Source organism: Artibeus jamaicensis, unplaced genomic scaffold (assembly GCF_021234435.1).
Source record: "Artibeus jamaicensis isolate MK-2021 breed Jamaican fruit bat unplaced genomic scaffold, CSHL_Jam_final contig_233, whole genome shotgun sequence".
Classification (NCBI taxonomy): Eukaryota; Metazoa; Chordata; class Mammalia; order Chiroptera; family Phyllostomidae; genus Artibeus; species Artibeus jamaicensis.
Genome location: NW_026521486.1, coordinates 37668180 through 37692426, shown reverse-complemented (window position 1 = coordinate 37692426; position 24247 = coordinate 37668180). Strand labels below are relative to the sequence as shown.

Here is a 24247-nt window from a genome sequence, read left to right as displayed (position 1 = left end):
TGTTGATGCTTCTCTCCCTCTCTTTCTCCCTTCCTTCCCCTCTCTCTAAAAATGAATTAGTAAAATCTTTTTTAAAAAAATAAACAATGAATAAATGAGTAAAGATGCATAGTGCTTGTTATTGTATGTAAAGATGCTTGCTTGTTTAGAAAGATACTATTCACAATTTTTCTCAAATAAGAAATTGGCTGAATTTGAAGTGAGGAAATGGCTTATCAGGGTGTCTTCTTTTACCAGTTTGCGGGGCAGGGCACAATGGGAAATGAAGGCAGCTTATCAAGATGTGGTGGCTTTGTTTTAGCTAAATCGGAACAGTGTTTCCTGGAAATTCCTTTCCTGTGTTGTATTGAGTTGGAGTTAGACACAAAAGAAATTTCTTAGAGATTTAGAAAGTGAAAGTGAAGTGGCCATGCTCCCACTGAGAAGGTTGGTGTAGGTTTTGGTACTACTGCAGCCTTAGGCACTATGGCTAACCTGCCCGGTGGTGTGCAGTTAGAGCCAGGCCCACAGCTCCTCCAGAGCTCCCCAGATCTCCATTAGCTACTTGGAATCATGGTGCAGGTGGGTGTGCAGCTCTCTGGGGAAGGATGCCAGCCTGTTTGCAAGCCATTCGCGTTACTACAGTTGGAGCCTTAGAGGCTTTAAGAAGTAGAGGTATGTTCTAGTTCATCTTCATGGGTTCCAGGTCATCCTTCCTTTCCTTTCCTCCAAGTGTGTCTGCCAACCCCTCCCCAGTTCCTGCTGACTTCCCACTTCTATTACAGACACAGAAGCAGCTGTCTTCCAGAGTCTATTAACCAGCTCTCACAATTATGAAAGGTCAAATCTCTAGACTAAGTCCCTTCTGTTGTATCATTCCCAATGGTTCTGCTTCTGTAGTCAAACCTTAACTGACACAAATGGTCATCTTTTTGTGCTCCTTGAAGTGAATTTAAAATTCTAATGAATTTCTGGTTTTGGTCTAATTTTTATTCAGCCTTTTCATAAGATCGTTTCCAAGAGCTCACAGGAATATTTTTGGACCACTGTAGAGCAAAATCAAAACATCTGTGAAAAGTTAATCTGCACTGGCCATAAAAAAAGTAACCATTTTTATTTTGCTTCTTTATCCTGCACTGGCCATGACCTGTTTTTAACTCTGGGATCAGGAGAAACACACTCTAGACCCTGGATTGACACAAAACCAAAGCCATGGTGCCTGGAACACCCGCCTTGATAAAAGGCCTTGACTTTCATTTGCTGGGTGCTCAGCTTTTATTTTATTTCCTCCCTCGCCCCTTCCTTTTGAGAAGAAGCTCCTGCTGGACCCTTAGCAGTAGCATTACATACCAGGAAGCAATCAAAGCTTCCTTTAACAAGGGAGAACCAGTGGGTTTTCCATTTTAAAGATGAGAAAATTAAGGCAAATTAAAGGAGCTTACAGTCTTTCTCTCTGTGTTTAGGCTACTTGATGATAGTATTCTACTAGTTTGCTATAAATTTTTATTTTATTGAATGCTTCTGATGGGAATATAAACCATAAGAGGGAAAGTGGGTCGTTTAAAATGTCAGAGTTAAAAATAGCAGAATATCTTAATATGTGCAGCTGTAAGGATTTGCAGTATTTTAATGTTTGGATCTTCAGAGTTTTTTTGTTTTTGTTTTTTTTTTGCAGCAGTTTGCACCTTTTAGTCACACATGATATGTCAACCATGAAAATCAGCTTTAGCCTCTATGCTCAAAACCTAAAAGAAACAGTGGCATGTTCCCTTTGGCTTTGCTCCTTTAGATGTGACCTGTATGGGAATTCATTTGAAGGGGTTACTGCTACAAGACTGATAAGTTTGTTTTCTAAGTCTGTGATAGGAGACGAGGTAAGATTGTTCAGGATGTTTGACTAGGCTGTTTAGGCTGTTCAGGGATGGATAAAGCCAAGGAAAAGTATGATTGGAGGCAAAAAAGATTTTCTAGAGAAAAATTTAGTAAATGTCTTCTGAAAACTCCATGCTGAACTGAGGTTACTGTTTCTATAGGCGGAGAAGGTTGGTCGCTGCCTTTTGGAATGTGCTTTAGATGTGCAAGGAGCTGTAGACCGCAGTCTGGTGGTGTGGGAGGGTTGGAAAATGAGAGGACTATATTTTTGATTCATGAGGGTTTTTGTAGGTGAGTTTCTGAATGAAGGCTTGGAGAACATCTTTTGAAGCAGTCTTTTTTTTTTCTTTTTCCAACCAACAAATGTCTTTTTTTATCTTCCTTTGGAGCTATATTCCTGTTTTTTCTAACGTTGAATGTGTAGTCATTCTACATGAAGAGGGAGGTGAGGAATGTTCGATCATGCCAAAGCGGTGGCCGCGTTCCTTTTCCGAGTGATGAGCAGTAGTTTCTCTTCTACAAGGCCCTGTTCGATCTGACCCCTGGCTGCCTCTCTGACCTCTGACCTATCAACGGCATTCTGTCTACGTCATTGCTCTGTGAGCCGCAGTCCCGTTCCTTACGCAGGCTGGACCTGCTGCTTCCAGGTCTGGCAGGTCTGCGGCCAGGCCTTTGCGCTTGTCTCTTCTTCCTGGAATGCGCTCCCCTGATCTGTGCGTTCTTGCTCTCTCGCCATCTTCAGTTTCTGCTCAAATGTCACTTCATCATAGAGCCCTTCCCTGGCCCGCCCAACCTAAAATAGCAGACATTCCTCCATGTTCCATCCTTCCTCTCTTACCGTCTTTACCTTTCTAGCCCTCACTGCACCCTGGCCTCATACATTTGTTGTTAGATTTTATCTCCTCTCACCGCCACGTGAGCACGAGGTGCTTCTTTAGCACCTTGAACAGTTTCTGGTGTGCAAAGTAGGGGCTCAATAAAGTAGTTATAAAAATGAATTCGTCGAAAGGGAGGGTAATGGTGGGGACGGGGGTGGGGTAAGGTGGAGGGGAAAGAAGGGGGAGAATAGAACAACTGTAACAGCATAATCAATAAAAAATAAAATAAAAAAATAAAAATGAATTTGTCGTTTTGGTGAATGCTTGACTTCTTCAGGTAAATATTTAAATAGGGTTATAATGTAGAGAAAAAAGTCTGCTGGACTTATTTCTTGGCTTATGTACCTTATTTATCTTCCTCTGTCAAAGAGAAAAGTGGAGGCAGGCAAGGGATTTCCAGGACACACACAGATGGTTCCAGTGGGTTTTGGTTACTGGAAGGTGAAGAGGCGGCTTTGATTCTGGAAGGGGCAGGGCGGCCCTCTGTTGTAACCTGCTGAGGCTGGGACTGCGAAGAATGAGGATCTTGAGCACTTTTGGATCAGACTCCTCTTGCTTGGCCTTCTAAAGTGTGATGGTTGTTGGGTGCTTGCTCTCAAGTTTAAGGCTGGACATAGCAACTGTACCTTCTGAGGCAAACGCCAGAATTACATGGGGTTCTTTCCACACCCTGCTCTCAGGGGACTAAAGATCATCCATGCCAGTGTTCTGTGGTCTGCAAAGAGTGGTCATTTTTTCCAGCCAGTGAGGTAGACATGAATTATCATTTCTGGTTGTATCAAATGGAGTCTAAGGACCCAACAATATTTTCTCAAGGGAACTGTGATGACTGTGACTTCCTGTCCCTGAGTTTTGCTCAATACAGAATTTGTCTTTGTTCTGGTCTTTGTCCCAGGTTCCTCTGAGGTAGATCCTAGACCTTGGAATTTCCGGAGTGCTAGGAGTGCCTCTGTGGTTCATGTGGGCCCCGGGGCCACACCCCAGTTCATGCTAAAGAGGAGCAAACTCATGGTAGGCCTCCAGATAGTTTCAGAATGGGGGCTGGCCATGCTTGAAAGACCAATCATATGATTAGGGAGCTGAGACTGACAGTTACATATCATCCCAACCTTGTAGCCTCCTGGAAGGGAAAGGGGTGCTGGAGGCTGAGTCCACTCACGTGGCTAGTGATTGGGTGAGTCAGCCTGCGGAATGCAGCCTCAATGAAAAACTCAGCCCTGAAGCTCTGTCAAGCTTCCCTGCTTGGTAATCTTACTTCAGCATTCAGAGAGGGCGATGTTTTTGAAGACACGGATGGTTTCTTTTTAAGACTTTCCCAGACCTCACTCCATGAGTCTTTTCTTTAGACTGGTTTTGATTTGTATTTTTAATAATAAAACTATAATCGCAAGTATAGTGTTCTCTTTAATTCTCTAAGTTATTCTTGCAAATCATTGAGTCTGAGAGAGCTGTAGGAACCCCTGAAATTGTGGCCAGTTTGTCACACCTGCAGGTGGCTTCGGGCCATTTAAGTCGCCGCTGGTGTCTGAAGTGAGGGGAGTCTTGTACAGGACGTTGGCCTCCGTTGTGAAATCGGCACGAACTCTGGGCAGTCAGCGTCAAAACTGCATCACATCCAGGAACTCCACCAAACGTGTACCTTTTAAAGGAAAAAAATTGTTAAAAATCGACAACTTAGAGTTATAACTAACCAGTTATAACTCAGTGTTGATCTGTTAATTTTCATTATTTGCTGCCTCTCTTTTTGAAGATTTTCTTCTGGGACTTGCTGTCTTCTAGATGTGGTTACTGATCTTCCTGTCCTCAGTTTTCTGTCTCTTTGATGTAGTTGTTAGTCAGAGTACGTACGTGGTAACAGTGACCATAACTGCCCACTGTACGGGGCGTGGTCTCCTCCTGACCAGCTCCCCTTCCTCTTTCCTTCCTGTAATTTCCTGATAGCCAGGTGGAAACGTGATGTCTTGAGCTCAAACAAAATCCACGAATTTTGCTTTTGTCTCAGAATACCGTCTTTCCTCCATCCTGTTGTGTGCAATGGCACCTGCAAGTCACATCCTTTGGTTATGGAGATACATTAAGTGGTGATGATTTGCTGATTTGTTCCTGGTACTGAAGGGAATGCAGAAGGGAAGCAACCAAAATGATTAAGGGCCAAAGAGATCGTCTTAGAGGAAAAATGAGACGAACCAGGTGTTGTTATTTATTGGTTAAATGACGTAAGAGGACTATGGAAACCACTTGCAAGCATTTGAGAGAATGATGAGAGCAAGAGATGTGTAGAAGAAAAATGAATGATGAAGGGAAAAGACAGGAAAATATACTGTGTGCTTGGTATTGAGCTGTGGAAACTCACCAGGGAAGTGTTGGGAGACCCATCGTTTGAGACGGTGGAGACAGATGATAAGGGCCACATTTAATTTTTCTCTTCCCTGGTTTGTAGTTTTTATTGGAAAAGAATGTATGTGTTATTACTGAGAAAACTTGGTTTTTCTGGTAAGCATGGCAACCGTGCGTAACCTTCCCGTAAGGTTTGAGACCGTGTCTCTGTGATGAGTGAGCATCACCTGTCTTGAGTCACTGGCTCGCTCGCAGCTCTCTGGGCCCCATTTTAGATCTACTGACTAAGAATATCTTGAGATGGGATCAGGGAATCAGCAACTGTAGCTTCCATACTAGGTGATTCAGAATCCTGGGAACCACTGGGGCTCAGTGGAAACCTGTATTTAATGAAGTTGAGGTGCCATAATGAGAGAAAGGAATCCCAAAGCTCCTTGAGGGAGTAATCTTAGGATGCTTCACTTATTACATGCTGCCTGCACACACCGGCCACCCATTTCTCTCCTTTATGCCCTGAGAGGACCAGGTGATTTCCCTTCATGGAGACATTGAGAAACGCATTGGTGAGGGAGCACCTACAACTTTGAGAAGCTCTGCGTTAGCTCTTTCCTGAAGGCAAAATGTGATGTGGGAGATGCTGCCAGTGAGGTGGGCTTTCTGGCTTCAGTGGGGGTGCTGGGGTCCTGGAGTGCCAGAGGCCAAGCTGCAGAGAGAGCTCTGCTGCCAAAGACAAGGCGGAGTGCATCGCCATGAGGCTGCAGGGATGCAGTGGTAGTCAGAATGTTTTGACCCACAAAGATCATTGGTAGTGGCTTATGATTTGTGTTGTCCGGGAGATGAAGTAGATGGTCAGCCCTCTTTAATGTTGCTTGATCTGTATACCAGAAAAACGTCAAGTTCAGACCCCCCCCCAAAAAAAAAAAACCCACCACAGTAGAGAGTCAGGACCTCGTGTGCATCTTCCAGACCTCTGACAGTTTCCTGAAGGCAGAGCTGTCTGACTGAGGTGGAGGGGGGGTCCCCTTGAGGAAGGGCCCCAGTGTAGTCCCTAGGAGAACTTGCTGAGACATAGCTTGGTTTTGGTTTTCTGAACCAGAGCTATTTTTCAAAGAAGAAATTTAGACGAGAGGAATGGGCATTTCCTAGAGCTCTGGGCAATGAGAGTGAGGAGACAGCAGGGCAGCCAAAGGCTCTCTCTTCTCCCCTGTCCATCCCTCTTCCGAGACTTCTCGGTGCCAAACTGTGTGACCCTGTGGCCTTTCCTGGGGACTGGCACCTTCTGATTTCTGTGAGCTCAGTGTGGCTCCACCTTTCCAGGACGTTTTACGAGGAGGCAGAGGAGTTCAGAAGGAGGGCGGGCTTTCTGTGTTCATATTTGTCAAAATCTGGAAGGCTTTCAACCAACCAGCCAAATGTGATTACTACGATTATTTCAGAAAAAATATTTTGTTTCCTGTTGATTGGCCTAGCTTTAAAGGAGAAATGAAGGCTTAATCAAATAAAAAAGAGGTTGTAGCATTGGAAGGGAAAGGCAGTCTGTTCCAGCTTCCAAGTTACTGTAAGTTTTATTTGTTCACTCGGTAAGTTTTCATTTAGAATCTGCTATGTGCTAAGTGCGATGGATACAGTGATGAAAAGAAATTAAGTTCTCACAATGCATGAAAAATGCTTGCAATATTTGAAGAATGTGGTAAAAGAGTTTAAGGAAATTGAGTAAATGCTGTAATGAAGGTACATTCAGGGTGATGTGGACCTTGAGAGGCTGTTCTTTATCGATGGTGTTTAAAGGTAGGCTGTTATCACACATCTGCATGGACGTTCATGGTTATGCAATACCATAGTATCCAGATATTCTAGCTTCAGATAGTCTTTCTCTGAGCTGAAGTCTGCCTCTAAGAAGCTGGCAGGCACTGTGGCAAATGGTGACTTCTTGTTCCATCTAAATGGGAACACAAATATTTCCATGCAGCTATGTAAGCCCAGAGTTGCCAGGTCTGATATTTGAAGAGAAGCTGAATATTTTTTATATGAAACCACTTGTTTAAAAATGCTGATATTACAAAAAAAGAAAATGTATAGAGGTGAAACAATTTGCCAGCTAAGCTCTTGGACAGTGTTTGCAACATTATTATTGGATCATAGATTGATTCCCTTCTGGGAGCTACTTAGAATAAGTATATTCCTTCAATATTTCATTCATTCATTCATTCCTACTTCCATCCATTCATTTCTAATACTTCTTGTGTGACAACCAGAAACTATGCATTGTGCTAGTCACTGGGGATATAACCTTAAATATGGCAAAGATCCTTTCCCCTGGAGAACTTGGTGTCATTTCTGTCATCTTTCTCGAGGCTGAGCACCCTTGATTTCCTCAAGTTTACCTTCCTGTGAGACCCTCCCATCCCTCCAGCACCCTAGAGCTCTCCCGTAAGGTGCTTCTGCATTTAAATAGCACTTGAAGGGGCTGCTGTCTCTCATGAAATGCCACCCACCTTCCCACTCCTGCCTGCAGGTAGAATACCTCTACCTGTCTCTGCACCTGGTAGGTTTTCCCATTGCCAGAATTTAAAAACTAACCATTCATTATGAGTTCAAGTGCCACTCTTTCTTTCACTGTGCTGTTAACGCGTTGGTGGCAGGTGCCGTGTCTCCTCTTTGTATCTCTGGGCCGTGCGTCGTACCTGACGTGTAGTAGGCACTCAATAAATATCTGTTGGAGTGAATCGAAGTGAAGAATAGTTTGACTTGTTTGTTTTTTAGCTTCCTGTTAAATGAGATATTGGTATTTTCTTTTAGGGAGGGGGGGGGGGAAGAGGGGGGGCTGGGAAAAATAGACAAAAAACTGTACTTGAAAGAAAGTGACTATGACTTCCCTGCCCCGCTGTTGGTGGTTTGGTCTGTTTCAGTATCCAAGACACAACAACTCTTTGAGTTCAGGGCAAACCAATAGCCCTTGAAGAATACCCCATGTAGAGTTTTAATCAAATTGTAAATATTTTGGTTTTTTTATGCCTAAATGTGGGTCTTTACTGTTACCCATATTCTGTGTTAGAATTAATTAACAACTTCAGGCATTTAAACCCCCGTGAATGTCCATCGGTCAGCCCCCACAGTGCAGTAATTCTCCTTCCAAGTTACAGATCTCCTGCAAGCTTGGTTGGCATGCACTGCAGACTCATGTAAGTCTTTGATGAAAGTATCGGCAGACCAGAGATAATAGCAGAATCCTGTGACGTGCACTGGAGGTCTCCATCCCAAGAGACATTGATTTATTATTCACCGCTCTCTGTGTTAGCTGCACATCTATCTTATTCCATCTTGCATGTGAGGAGGGTCTGAGAGATTTGGTAAATGCCTGTGTAAGATGTGCTGTGTCTCTCTCATCCTCTGGCCTATTAACATACGAGGTCGATCAGTTAAACCTCCTGTTTGTGAACTCCTGTTGGCTCCCAAAGCCAGAGATTTTTTCCCAGTGCTCACAAAAAGGGTAAGTTCTGAAATTTTGTTATCATTTTGTTTTGAGCTCGTGTATAGTTTGCAGGGGTCTCTCCACATTGTGGGGGACTCTCCAAACTCTAGGTTCCAGGAGATTTCCCAGAGCGTAGTTGCCAGGGTTAGGCTCCACGTGAGACACCAGCGTACCTTCACCTTCTTACCACAGTGGGGCCCCGTCGCAGTTTAGTTTTTCCTTCTGGGATCTGATTGAATTCACTAAAAACACCAGGCACTCTGTCCTAACCTGTTTCCAGAAATAATAATCCGTATGGATGGCACCTGTGCATCTCAGCTACATGGACCCCGGGGCGACTCATGCCTACCAATTTCTGTCCTTTTTAGAAGGGGAAAGGAATGATTTTAAGTGCCTCATAAAAGTGTGGTGATATAGTAATAATAGCACTATCCTTAATGATGCTTTTTTTCCTTTTCAAATGGCTGAAAAATGAATATTTTTGAAAAATAACCCATCGTTTGTCCCCTTTTTAAAACCAGCGCAGTTATTTGTGATCCCAAGTTATCTACAGTATCATAGCCAAATGCATCGGGGGTTTGGCCTATTAGATGTCTTGCTGTCTCATTTTCATAACTAACAGTGAGATGCATCCTCGTGCAACGAAAAGAAGACTCCTGTTTCTTCCTCCACTCACACTCACAGCTTCTGACACCAGGTGTGCGGCTTTACTCTCTGATAAACCCACCAATTCTCTGACACCAGCGGGGCGTAGGACATTTCAATTTAATTCTGACACTGTCAACCTGAAATTAGCATCAGATCCCCCAGGTTAATGGCTCAGTTCCACAAGACTGCCTCCGCATCAAATGTCAGTCATACGTCGTGGGTCCTTAGGTTACCTACATTTTGTCCAACTTGACTACAAATTGGAAATTCCTGTGACCGCTCCTCGGGTTCAGTAAGTAATTCACTATATTGGCTCCCAGAACTCAGGGAGACACTTATGTGTACTGTTTGTTATATAATAAGGGGTGTGGTTAAAGGTGAATAGCCAGACGAAAGGATACATTGGGCAAGGTCTGGAGAGTCTGAGGCACAAGAGCTTCTGTCTCCTTCAGGATGGGGTGCTGGACCGTCTTGTCATGCGGATGTGTTCACTAGCCTGGGAGCTCTCTGCACCCTGGTTCAGGGATTTTTATGGAAGCTTCATCATGTAACCATAATCAATTATTATGCTTGATCTCCAACCCCTCTTCCTATTCTGGAGGTTGCGGGGTGGGGCTGAAATTTCCAGTCATGGCTTGGTCTTTCTTCTGGTGGCCAGCCCCCATCTTGAAACTATCCAGGAGTCCACCAAGAGTCACCTTATTAGAACAAAAGACATGTCTATCACCCAGGGCATTTCCAGCAATTTAGGAGCTCTGTGCTAGGACCTGGGGACAGAGACCAAATGTTAGAGTGAAAGATGCTCCTAGCATCTTCATTGCTTAGGAAATTATAGAAGTTTCCATATCTCTGACCAGAAGTCAGAATGAAGAGCAAAGTATACATTTCTTACTGTGTCCCAATATTACATGTATGTGTGTATATAATTATTGAAATACTTTTCTTGTTATTTCCTAATGGAAAATTTCTAGAAGTGGACTTTTTGGTCAAAGGGTATGTATTTTTAAAGCCTTTGGTACATAGTGACAACCAGGGGTGTCCACCCTGTGGCCTGTGGGCCACATGTGGCCCAGGAGGGCTATGAATGCAGCCCAACACAAAATTGTAAATTTACTTAAAACCATTTTTTTTTTGCTCATCAGTTTTCATTAATGTTTGTGTACTTAATGTGTGGCCCCAGACAACTCTTTTTCCAGTGTGGCCCAGAGACGTCCACTAACCCGATGTGAGATTGTCTCATTCCTCTCAAAGTCACAGGTCGTAGTGTTAAATTAATGGCTTAGTTGGCCTGGAACTCTCAGCCTGATGATGTGGAAAACGGTGTATGATCAACCTCAGAGACATGGGCTCTTAGGGAACTGTACCCAAGTTGTCTGGGGATGAGGACTTGGTTTGACCCTCCTCACGGTTCCTCCATCCCTGGCTTTCTGATTGCCAGTGGCTCTCTCACTATGTGTGGGTTCTCTTACATTGTCACAGGACACTGCTGTCCTTTTTTTAGTTGCACCTGCCAGTCTCCTAGTTCACTGCTGGCTCCTCTTTCCCTTTGGGTGAGTTATTTCACACCAATCTCCTTCATGTCTTAAGGATTCTGAGCTGTGGGCAGACTCCTGGGCCCCGTAGTTGGACTCCACAGGGCAATTCATTTTTCTAAGCTTAGTTCAGTGGGAATGAAAATGGAGTCGATCAGTAACTATGACATTTAGATTCATGTGTCCAAATAAAGCTTGAGTTGTTTAAAATTCTGTAGGTTAAAGCTGCACATGAACCAGGTTTGATATTTAGAATATGCCTATGTCATCGCTAACATTGACTTTTACATTCTTGATTGTTTTGGCAAAGAGGAAGTATTTCTATAAGAAGCGGATCAAGGACAGGAAAGTAAAGATTGGGATTGCTGTTTTGGAGAAATTGGCTGGAGTACAGACACCTATGGGCAGTGCCACTTAGGGTGTGTCTGCCCCCAGCCCCGCCCCCTTGCAAAGGAACCACGCCCTGTGTGACTGTACTTTTTCTCTAACCCACAGGCTCAGCTGGGGACATTATGCCCTGTTATTAAATTTAAGGCAACCTTTTGAAGTCTCTCTGTTCTGCACTTCTATCTCAGGAAAGTATTTTTTAAGATGTTCAACAATAAATTTCCCTTCTCTTTGTGGTTCTCTTTCTCTTTTTTGTCATAATCTTGGAATTCAGAATTTGAGATCTATGGGAATTTATATTGGGAAATATTTAATATAAATTCTGAAATGCTATGCTTCCCCCCTTTATTCTATTTTTATTTATTTTCTCATTTCATTTTTAATGTATTTTTTCATTATCATTTATCCTCCTTAGATGCCCCCCCAATCCCCACACTGTGGTCCATGCCCATGAATCCTTTTTCCTTTGTGCTCCATTCCTCCACCCCCTAACCCCCCAGAGCTGTCATTCTGCTCTCCATCTGTGAGTCCGTCTCTGTTTTTCTTGTTAGTTCAGTGTGTTCATTAGATTCCACATATGAGTGAAATCATATGCTACTTCTCTTTCTATGACTGGCTTATTTCACTTCGCATAATCTTCTCCAATTGTGCAAATTAAAACCATAGTGAGATATCATACCTCATACCTGTCAGAGTGGCTATATCATCAAAAAGTCAACAAACAACAAGTGCTGGTGAGGATGTGGAGAAAGGGGAACCCTTTGCCTGGTGGTGGGTGTGCAGGTTGGGGCAGCGACTGTGGAAAGCAGTATGGAGATACTTCAAAAAATTAAAAGTGGATCTGCCTTTTGACCCAGCAATCCCACTACTGGGGATATATTTGAAGAAACCAAAAAAACTAATTTGAAAGACCATGTGCATCCCTATGTTCATTGCAGCATTATTTACGGTCTCCAAGATATAGAAGCACCCCAAGTGTCCATCAGTAGATGAGTGGATAAAATAACTATAGCACATGTACACAGTATAATTCTACTTGACTGTAAAAAAAGAAGAAAAATTTACCCTTTGCAACAGCATGAAATGTTATACTTTTGCTCATCCTTTCACATTCAGGTGTGACTGGTAATAGGATGCTTGCTTGTGGGGTGGGAATTAATGATGATTTCTGGTGCATAATCTGGAAATTTGGTTCCTGTGGCACCATGGGTAAGAGAACGCCTTTATGCCTGGTTTGTCCCACCTGTGGCCACAGTCACAGTCCTGTGATTTCTTTCTCATCTCCACTGGCTATGGCTCTGACTTGTGGCCCTGTGGACTTGCCTTTGAACACTCAGCTGCTAAGAAGAACCAGCAGGGAAGCTAGAGTGTTGTCGAGATGCTTCCATTGGCCACAAAGAGAGGAAAATAGGATCAGCGCGTATCTGCCTGCCTTCTTGTAAGACCACAAAATCTTCTGAAATAACTTGCATTGTGTTTGCAATGATTGCTGTGGGCAGGAAAATTCAGAGACAGGAAAAAAGTGATACTCAAGTATATAGAGTAGCCTGAGGTTGGGAGTCATTTAAAAATCATTATTTGAATAGCTCACTTTTTAAAATGATAGATTCCCTCTGATTTCCTTGTGCTTATGTGGCTTTTCTTTTTGTAGCTAATTGTTTTTGTTTTTGTGTTTTTGTTACAGGCTAAACATATTTTTGACTGGCATGAACCCATTTTACTTTCATGCAGTAAATGTAATTTTGCACTGCCTGGTGACCCTTGTGCTGATGTACACGTGTGACAAAACTGTCTTCAAGAATCGTGGACTTGCTTTTGTTACGGCGTTGCTTTTTGCTGTGCATCCGATTCATACTGAAGCGGTGAGTGTCACTGGAACTCAGTGAGACCCCCCCAAAAAAAAGCTAAACTGATTGACTTTTCCTTTCAAAACCATGTTAATTTAAAGCTCTACTAAAATGTTTATCATTATATATATAATTCTGCTTGACAATGTTTCACTTTGAATGTTCAAATGGTCTTTATTGTATCTCGAGGATTTAATTGTTTTTCAAAATAACCACTGTTATTACTACAGGTAGTAATGCGTGAGTACTGTTCTTCATTTGCAGGAAATTTAAGCCCTAATGCATTTTAAACAACAAGGAGAATTTTGAGATACTTAATGCCGGGTCATTGTTCCTGCTCTGCCTTTTCTCACTTTGCTTTGTGCTCTGATATTTACGATGCATAATTGTAAGTGCTGGGAGGAGGGTTATAAAAAGTTAGACTGGCATTCAAGTTAGGAGACTAACACATAGTTTTTCAAGTTATCTAATATGAAGTGTAGTTATTTTGTGGAAGATGAGAGATGTATTTATAAAGTTAGATAGTTTAGATCTCTGGTCCCCTTTAAAATACTAATTTAATCTTTCCCCAACATGGCATTATCAAAGTTACCTTGTTTCACATCTCATTAAGTAGAGTTGATTTATTTTATGTTTATTGCTAGGGGTAGACAGAGACTTTCCAAGGAAGACATGGACACCACAGTTTTAAAACAATTGTTTCTAGAGCCTCAACTTGCATGTGGACACTTTTGCTAAAGTTGATCTGCCCAAGAACACACCTGGGGTAAAGGTGTTGAGTTGGTTCTCCTCTCCCTCTTCCCCTTTCAATTGCTCTTCTGTAATTTGAAGGAGAAGGGGAAAGGGAGGGAGAAGGAGAGGAAAGGAGAGGAAAGGAGAAGAAAGGAGAAGAAAAAGAAATGTCTCCTGTACATCAGAACTTTACTATGCACCAGGTGCCCAAACTTTGAAGGCACGTACAAAGAAACAGTTTGAACCCTGGCCAGGTAGCTCAGTTGGTTAGAATAGCTCCTCCCGATACACCTAGGTTTGGGGCTTGGTCCCTGCTCAGGACACGTACAAGAGTTAACCAGTGAATGCATAAATAATTGAAACAACACATTGATATTTCTCTTTTTCTCTCAAAGCAACCAACAATTTGATATATTGTTGTCAGCAAGGTCTCCTTCAGTTGAGGCATCATAAACCCCAAGTAGGGCTTCCTATCTTTCTGTCTCATACAATACAAATCCTATGAAGACTAGAGCATGTTACTGGGAATAAGGCACGGTGTCCTGTGTTGAAGTTCTGCAGTCAGAAGTGAATGTCATGGGGATGCATAATAATATGTTCATTTGAATGGACTCAGGAAGTTTGATTTGGCCATTGGTTTGATAATGAGGACTGGTTGTAGGCTGTAAGATGGACATTTTCTACAAACAAAAGTCTAAATCTGTAAGCCCCAAGTTTGACAAAAATGTATTTGGCGTAATTTTAAAAAGTCACTTTATTAAAATATTACAGTATTAAAGGTCATTTTTCCAGCCTTTTCTGAATATCTTAGACTGAACAAGGTACCCCTGAGTGGAAGACTGTGAGACATAAGTAATAGTCCTTTGCAAAGTCTTGGCAAAGCCTTTTTGCCTTACTTCTGAGAAACGATGAGAGTGAATGACTAGTGACAGGAACCTACAGTGATGGGTGTGCTTAAATTATTTGCTTTCAGCCAAATTAAGGAGGACCTGATTGAGTTGTCATTGGCTGGCAGATCATTAAACAGTATGTGAGAGGATAGGTCACTGTGGTTTCGTGGATAACTTTGGTGTTCAGAGAATTATGTTGCTGTGATAACCTGGCTAGTGCTATTCCCATTTCTGTGAACCATCCAAAAAGATGAAAGCTAGCAATTGAACTGATGCTGTATACTTTCCTAGTCTAATGAAAGGTGACATTTGGCCATAGAACACTGAATTTATTGAAGAGAAGGCTGCTGCATCTGTTACTTAGAGATCTATCCTTTATATTTGATAATTATTTATTATTTTTATAATTTATTTATGATGTACTAAACAATTACATATTAATACTAACTAAAAATAATACAAAAATTAAGAATAATAAAGAAACTTACGGTCACAAAAAAATTTAAAACATTTAATTATATCTGTATTTTATCACAGGGAGAGATGATAAAATACATGTATTTTTAAGCATAACTGTACAATAATTAAGAAAAATGCTCAGGGGGGAATAAAATGGAACTGTGAGTTCAGGGGAAGTATAAATGTCCACCACTTAAAGAAGAGCTTATTGATGTTGTTTAAATGGAAAATGATGAGTTTTAACATGCTGTGGTATATTTTAGATTTCTTTTGGTACATTTAAAACAGTAGCATTATAGCCTTATTTTAAAATGTCGATATTTACATTGCATAGAAAATTATATTCTTTCTAGTATCTAAAATTATGCTGAAAAAATTTTTAAAGATTTTATTTATTTATCTTTAGAGGGGAAGGGAAGGAGAGAGGGAAAGAAATATCAATGTATGGTTGCCTCTGGTGCATCCCCTGCTGGGAACTGGCCTGCAACTCAGGCATGTGCTCTGACTGGGAATCAAACCTCTATGCTTTGGATCCAGGCTCACACTCAATCCACTGAACTACACCAGCCAGGGCTACTGAAAAATTTTAATATGAAGTTTTAAAGGTGAGAGAGGTAACATAACTTTTTAATATTCTTTTCGGCTGTGATGTGAGAGAAATACTAATCAAGGGCTACTACCTAGCCATGTAGAATACAGGGTGGGGAAAAAGTAGGTTTACAGTTGTGTATACAGGAAATAATACAAACCCTGTGTTTCATATATTTATCAACTGTAAACCTAGTTTTGCTCCACCCTGTATGTGATGCTGGTCCAAGGCAATTTCTAAATGATAGACAATATTACATTTTTGGAATTCTCACCTGAGGATATGTTATTGATTTTTACAGAGAGAGAGAGAGAGAGAGAGAGAAAGATGTGAGAGAGAAACATCTATCAGTTACCTCCTGGAAGCACCCCCACTGGGGACTGAACCCGCAACCTACCTACCTAGGGTAGGTTGTGCTCTGACTGGGGATTGAACTCACAATCTTTGGTGTATGGGATGATTCTCCAACCAACTGAGTCTCCTGGCCAGAGTGACAATATTACATTTCTGACAAATAATTTTTAAAGTTGAAAGTCTGTGCTTACAACGTCTTGGGGAATTTTTTGCAGGAAAGGGCAAATGGGTACAACAATCACAGTCCTAATTCTCAGCTTGCGGAGTAGGAGAATATCAAATGCGGGTAACCTCTGACAGTGTGATTGTGGGCTGATGAAGTTAGGTTGAATTCCAAATGAAAAAGAAAAACCCTGCTAGCAAACTGACCTTTAAGAAAGGGTTTCAACAAGCTTTTGTACTAATTGAAAAAAAAAAACCCATGGTAACACAATTATAAAAGCAAAAGAGTCTAAGGGTTGGACACTTATTTAGGGAAAGGCGTTAGAAAAACTATTTGCATTCACAAGGAGAGGGAGGAGGTGTAAAAAGGAGGTGAAGAAATTTGACCTACATAACAATCTATACGAGGAAGTAAAATCAAGAGACTGTTATTTGCTTATAGATATTAGTTCAGGTTTCTAAGGAGAAGGGCAGAGGACTAGAAAAAAGAGATGTGCTTTAAAAAAGCCACAGTGATAAATTCTATTAAAAAGAAAAATAGAACATAGCGTGTGGGAGAGGGGGTTAGTGGGAGATATCTCTACTTCGTGAAACAAAAACAGAAGTGGGACTGTGATTTATCTCAGGAAGGACTGAAGATTTAAATGTGTGTGGGGGGGGAGGTTTAATTTAAACATGTTGGTATTATTATATTTAAACATGTTGATATGATTAAGGCTTTGCTTTATTAATTATATAATCAAGAAATAGTTAATGAGTACTTGCTTGGTCCAGGCATTCTGCTGGGTGCCAAGGGGATGTGTGGGTGGATAGCAAGATCCCTATGCACGGTTTGTTCGCGGTCTCATAGGAAAGCCAAAGCACATGCACGAAAGTACAGAGATGACCTGGCAGTGTGCTGGAATAAAACAAGGATCCCAGCAGAGAAAAAAATGATCAGGTTGGTCAAAAACTCCATATGGTTTTTCCCATAAAATAAAAGACACACTTTTCATTTTCGCCACTACCTTTTTTTGATTTGGATTTGTTGAGTACATCGGCTAATCTCCCACATGGTACAGCATTGATTGTTCTCAATGTCTTCATTTGATTACTGTCAACTTCAACTGGTCTACCTGACCATGGAGCATCCTTCTCCAGCCAGCAATCTCCAGCACAAAACTACACAAACCTCTTTTGACACATTCAGTCAGTCACAGCACCTTCTCCATATGCTGAACAAATCTTTTTTTTTGCATTTCAGTTGAGTTTTTACCTTTCTTGAAATAATAAACATAATATGCCAAAAATTCACTTATTTTCTTCCATCTTCATTTTAAAAATGGCTACACAAAAATTCACCAATTTTGTCATATCAGCGTGTATTTTTAATACACGCTGATATGACAGCTGTCAGAATGCAATCTAATAAAATTGTTTTTGAATGAAGTTAAATACAACTAAGCATTACTAGAGCCACCTTACAAAAAAAACACAAATGAACTTTTTGGTCAACCCAATATTTTCAATTTAAGTAGACAGGAACAAATTCATTTATGAAGGAGAACTCCCCCCAAACTGCTGTTATCTTCTGGAGGGTGGGCCCCTTATTCTACAGGTTTCCCCTGGTAGGTGAGTGTTCCAGGAACCCATCTGTATCACTGTACCAGCTGGTGTGGTTGTGAGAGGCTGCATTCAGCTTCAGTGAATTTTTTTTGAAGACTTTCAACACATTTGCCCATTTCATGATGGGTGATTTATGAGCGTACCTGCCTATGCCACACTGGGTGCCAAAACAGCTTTTGACCAAAAAAGGCATGACCTTCATGCCCCACCCTCCCCATTTGCTGATCTTGCTCTGAGCAACTTTGTTCTTTGTTTCCCTGGATGAAAAAATTCCTCAAAGAGAAACGTTTTTAGCTGATATGGAAGAGGCAAAACAAAAAATGGCAGAAGCACTAAATGGCATCAAAATCAATGAATTCAAAACTGTTCTGAGCAGTGGAAAAAAAGTCTTGATGGGTGTATTGCATCAAATGGAGAGTACTTTGAAGGTGACTAATTTAAAGTCACCTTCAAAGAAGGTGTAAGAATGTAAGAATAAACACATGATTTTTTATAAATAAATCCCATTTTTTGAGTCTTTCATTATACTGACTCAGTTTTTCAACAGGTATTTGAGAGACTGGAATGTTGCCCTCAGTGCAGGGGTGGAGCCACGAATGAGATAAACTCAGACCTTTCTTCATTTAAGGCTTTGTAGTTCTTGGAAGGGCTTCCCGACATTATATTTCTTAGGAAATTGTGAGGAAAATCAGTAATTGGGAAAATTATTGTAGTCCCCAATGAGAATTAAGACTTACTCATCACAGAGACATTATTACTGGTTTGAAGAAGTGCACTTTAGTTAAAAGCATCAGCAGGAAATGCTGACACAGTGAGTTGCAAGGTAAGGTCAACGTTTCCAGAACCGGAATAAGAGCACGTAGGAGAGAACTGATCTGATCAGTCCGTCCTGCCGTTAGCTGCTGCCATGTATTGAGTGTGCATTCCTGGCTCTGTCTGATGCTAATGGAACTCATCCTTGCAGATAAAATGATTAATAACTTTATACAAATCCTATGAGTGGTATTCCAAGAAGTAATATGTTTTGGGAGGAAATTAAGTTCTTAACCGGCACTTTCCACATAATTCTGTTAGGCTTACTCGGAGATCTGAATGTTACATTATTCCAATTCTGCCAAATTCACCTGTGTTTTTTTCACTTTTGAATATTTAAAGGATACTGTTCTCAGGTTACAACTACCCCCTAGGAGATAAAAACCTGCAGCATGAAGCAGAACTACATGCTGTCCATCTGCATGTGTTTTTGAGCAAGTTCTTTTGTACTTCCCAGTATCCTAGGTTTCAGCTGACATTGTCGCAGAATCAAGCCCAAGGGGCTTCAACTTTAAATTCTGTCTTTGCTTCCCAGTGCCTGCTCCTGCCTCCTTTCCATTTACTCCATGCTCATTCCTCTATGCCTTCCCTTCCAGAAACACCTTGTTTGCTTTCTGACTTTTCTTTCCTCTGCCTAGAATGCTTCTGCATTTCCTCTCTGGCCCAGGATCTGCATTCCCCTACCATGAGCTTCCTGAAGTCTTCCTTGGCCCGTCCTTTGTTTTAGTGTGTAAGGCCAGCCTTTTCACGAAGCCTTCCCAGACCCAAATGTCAAAATTAATTTCTTTAGTCTTCCCATGGCAGTTATTTCTCCTCTTTATGAGACAGCAGCTTCCCTGTATCATATTAATACACTCCTTTGACTCCTCACCAGATGTTAAACTCCTTGAGGTAGATTATATCCCTCCAGCTTGCATAATACCTGACAGGAGGCATTTGGAAGATGTTTGTTGACTAGAATACACCGTGCAATTGCTGAATATGATCCTATTAACTAATCGAGTGACAATGAATGGCACATAGTAGTTGCTGACAGGACCCTAATTCAACACAAATATAGAGTAGATGTTCAGTGAATGCTTCATGGTTGGTAATTGGCAACAAAGTCTATCAGTGTTAGCACTAACGTTTTAACACCCCCGACCTACTCCAAGGGACTCTGCGTTCTTTATATCGGGACACATCCAGCTGGCATATTCTGCTGCTGCTGTTGTTTCCCAGCAGCACTAACTGGCTGCAATTTGAGAAGTGGGGCTTCAGGTGCCTTTAATGCATTCGTTATGCTTGCCTAGCTTATGATTGCCTCACTGCAGCTTGCTACACCCAGTATCAGCTTGCAGGTCTTGCTGTTGTTTGAGTTGGCCCCTTTAGTTGTGCTGCAGTGGGTGTCCCTCTGGATCCAGATGCCTGGCCTGGTCCCAGTACTTCATTGCTGGCAAGCTGGGCTCTCCGTTCAACTCTCAGAAGGCTCAGGCCTTACAGCGGATGTCGAGCTCCATGCTCACAGACGCAGTGGGATGCACTGAGCAGATTTGGACTTCACCGGTGAACCATGTGCAATTAATTGTCACTTTACAGATGGTGAGTTTGAGCTGGGCCTTGACACCGAGGTGACACCACATTGTTACTGCCTATCTCCCTTGAGTCATGCAGTCTTCCCGATTTGGCACTCAAATTTGTCATAGATTAACAGGTCAACGAACAGTGTGTGGTCCAAGCAGCCCCATTAGGTAATAGCTTTCAACTCTGTACTGCCAGTGAAATTATTTGACCATGTCCAGGTGTCTCTTGATTTAAACTGAAGTAGAATTTTTCTCAATACGTGACTTGCTATCAATCTATATGCAGGCCTGTAATAATTGAATTACTGTTATTTCTGTTTTAACTAATAGATATATTAGATTATCTAATAAAGATAAATTAGAAGATAATATATGTAATCCTTAAGGTAAAAAGATGATTTCTGTAATCCACACAGAGCGTCCTGTCTCAGTGCTAAGAGTGTGACCCTGTTTCTCCGCAGGAAAAAGGGGGAAAGAAGGGCGCCCGTGTTGGGTGGGCAGTTTGTATGTATCATCTCGTTAATTACAGGAGTCATATGAGATAGGGGGTGTTGTATCCATTTTAAAGGTAATAAAACCGAATCTCAGAAATGAAACATAACCAAGTTGAGTCTCGCTCAGACGGCAAGGAAAGTCTGTATTCCAGAGCCGGAGGGTCCCACCCCAGACGTGTGTCACTGCACCTCCGTAATGACTGCAAGGTGTGCTCGTTATGTGAGGGTATTTATAGGAACATTTCCCAGGAAACTGTTTTCTGCTATTAATTGTTGGTTGAGTCTCCAATTCACTGTGACTTCAGGTCCTGTGTAATTTGGTAGATGCTCTTTTCTGTGCCCGAAATGTTAACCCAGTTCATTTCCCTGTGAATCCTCCTGATCTTTAAGATCCAGCTCATATGTGACCTTTTCTTTGAAGCATTCTTTGAAGCATACCTTGTTTTCTTTCTTTATAGTTTTCTCTCTTGGATTGAAAAAAAATTAGGAGACATTCACACACATGTTGAATAGTGCAATAATAGACAAATTTATAGATATCCTTCTGCCCCTACCTCTATTCCATTTTGGCCTATTCTTGAGTAACACATTTAAAAAATATAAAAATTAAAACATATATAATGACCATATACTCTTTATCCAGAGTCACCAATTTTTCAAAAGTTGCCACATTTATCATTCTTCCTCCCTTTCTTTCTCAACATATAAAAATGTTGTTTTTTGAAGCGTTCGAGAGCAGGTTGCATAATTCATGCCCCTTTATCCCTTAATAATTTAGTTGTATATTCTAAAACCAAGGCCATTAATCAACATTTCTCTTCAGTCTCCTTAAGTTTGGAACAGCTACTAGTTTTTATGTCCTTCAGTAATATATAGCTTTAAACATAATTTAAAATTTATGTTAGAATGTATATAACAAAATGTTTTAATATTACACTTTTTATAACTTTGAAGTCCATACTATTATATATGCTATATTACACAATTAAAATATAAATATATAATGCATACTACATATTATATTTTATGATATTACTGTATTATTTAAGTGTATAGTATATTAACATTTTATAATATTAAACACATAAATATATTTATGTAGTACATAATCTAGAAATATGTAAAGATAAAATATAAAATATAAATGTATAATATATGCATATATAGTATATTACCTTAGTAAAACATGTACTTGTAACATATAATATATATTGTATACAACATTATATTATGGTATACTAGATTATAATGAGTTGTGATAGCGTTAGTAAATCAAGATATACAATAATATAAATGAGAAGATATTAAGATATGATAAAATTTAATGTTATAAAATAATGTAGAATTATATACCTTATACTTTATTAATAGAAAATACATATTAATTTGTGTACTTTAGTAGAATGCTCTCACCCTGGGTCATTCGATGATGTCTCACGATTAGCTTCAGGTTGTGCGTTCCTGGCCGGCAGACTATACAAGTGATGTACCCTTCAGGGTACTCCAGACAGTGCCATGCTGTGTCCATTCGCCCTTGATTGGTGAGGTTGTTTTATTCCCTCGTCAAGATATAATGTAGTGCAACACATTTTTTCATTGTATAATTATTTTTAAAAAAATTTTCCAGCTAATAAGTAATCAGTGAGGAAATGGTTTGGAACCCTGCAAATATCCTGTGCCTCATTCAACTTTCACACCTTAGATTTAGCATGCTTTGATATTTTGTGCTGTTTGTTGACTGAGCCCCTCTGTACTCATATGAAGGAGCAAAATGGCTGTTTTCCAACTGCGCTCCTCCCTCTACAGTCGTTAATGGGATTTTAATGGAAGGACGACCTGTCCACTCCCTTCCATTCACTTGCTCACTGTGTGTATATAGGAACTGACACATGTATTCATCCATCCATCCATATATTTATTACCAGTATGCACTCTCAAATGTCTTTTTTTCAATGGTTTATAATTTTTAATGTCCATGTTTATTGTGATGTTCAAATTGTCTTGTATTTGGTCAGTGGCTCCTCACTAACTTCTGTGTCCTTTTGAAACGTACCTGTCATTTTTTGAACACTTTCTTCCTTTCTGACATGCTTCTCTTTACCTCCCAGCTCAGCCCCGCAGTCCGTGTTCTCGGTGGAGGAGGAATGGCTCTCCATTAGTTAGAGGGCTCTTTGCCGCTGGGGTATTTGCTTTTAGGCCCTTTCAGTGGCAGAGCTAAGAAATACACACATGCACATACACTCACATACAGCAGTGATGAGTTTACACTCATTCCCATTCTTGTCAGAGTTATTGATCCCTCAGCTCCTTTTCCCAGGGCTGTGTAAATGCCCTTGGCTCCATTCACCCTCCAGGGCCCAAAGACTAGCACAGTGTCTTGCACTTGGTCATTGCTCAAAAATATTTTTGAATAAACCAATAAATGAGTAAACTTGGATGCTATGAATTAACCTTCTATAGAAGAAAGGTTAAAAATGAGGTTAAACTTGAAAATGTTGGCCCTTCCTTCCTCTTTTGCTCCTCCTGTAAACATATTATTAAATATATATGATAACCAGAGGTGGTTAGTCATATATTAGAATTTGAAGAATGGCGTGTTTCCCACTTTATTATACCCTACATAAGCCAGTAAATTTCTGTAATGGTTTTCTGGAAGTAATTTTCTGAGGTTTTTATTTTGTATTTTTCAAACACCCTAGGTGGCCGGAATCGTCGGCAGAGCGGATGTATTGGCGTGCCTGCTCTTTCTGTTGGCCTTCCTCTCCTACAATAGGTAGGTAGAGCTAAGAATGTCCTTTTCTGTGATTACAGAGTCGTGCTGTCCCTAAAGAGGGGATTTCTGCCATGTGCATGTGTGCGCGTGAATGCGCACATGTGTGCAGACGTGGGGCCTCTGCCTGAGAGAGGAGGGAGGCTTCTTGGCATTGAAATGCTCAGAGAGCTTTTCAGAAACCTGGCTCAGGAAATCCTCTCCTTACCAACTGCTGGGTGTTCGCTCTTCCAGCTGCATTACAAACCCTGTTGTGGCCTTTTGTAGGAACTGCCCTCCTGGTACCAGGCAGATGCGCTCTTGCTCCTTGATTCCTTTTAATTGTAGTTTCTTACTGAAAGTGGGTTTTGGAATCTTAGCTCTGAGCCAAAATATATGGGATGTAGTCTTCTCTCTTATTTGCCCCTATGATTTGTTTGGTTTTTCCTTTTCATTTTGGTCCTAATTTTTTTTTGCTTCCTTATCCTCATTAAAGTAGCTCAGAGCTTAAAACAAGACTGAATTGAAAGCAGTTTTCTCAACTGTGGTTTTCCAATTTACATATTCTTTCATCAATATACAGCAGCTTCTTGCTTGGGGAAATTGAAATGCAATAAAACAATTTTTTAATTATGTTGCCTCTTTCCCCGCAGTGTGATCAGGTTCTCACCTGAGTGGTGACGTAATCAGCTGTAGAAAGGAGCAGGGTGAGAAGAACTTGTACATGGGGGCAAATGGCTCAGGGCATGGCCCTGAGAAAAGGGGCCAGTAAACCATGCTGTTCTCCTTTGTGGAGGGATGCCGGGGTAGGGATTCCCGAACCTTGATCTTTGGGTCAGTTCATTGTTCTACACTCTTACAAAGCCCAGTGACTCTGAGGGACACT

The 24247-nt window shown here is 41.0% G+C and overlaps 1 protein-coding gene across 3 annotated transcripts in view; it reads left to right on the top strand.

Annotated features, from left to right (window-relative positions):
* The window catches only part of TMTC1 (transmembrane O-mannosyltransferase targeting cadherins 1), a 243731-nt gene that overhangs the window by 4713 nt on the left and 214771 nt on the right, over positions 1 to 24247 (top strand). For all 3 annotated transcript variants that reach the window (XM_053661849.1, XM_037144874.2, XM_037144873.2), the window contains exons 2-3: positions 12790 to 12967; positions 23312 to 23385. In XM_053661849.1, coding sequence (XP_053517824.1) covers positions 12790 to 12967; positions 23312 to 23385 — 252 coding nt within the window. The remainder of the gene's footprint in view (positions 1 to 12789; positions 12968 to 23311; positions 23386 to 24247) is intronic.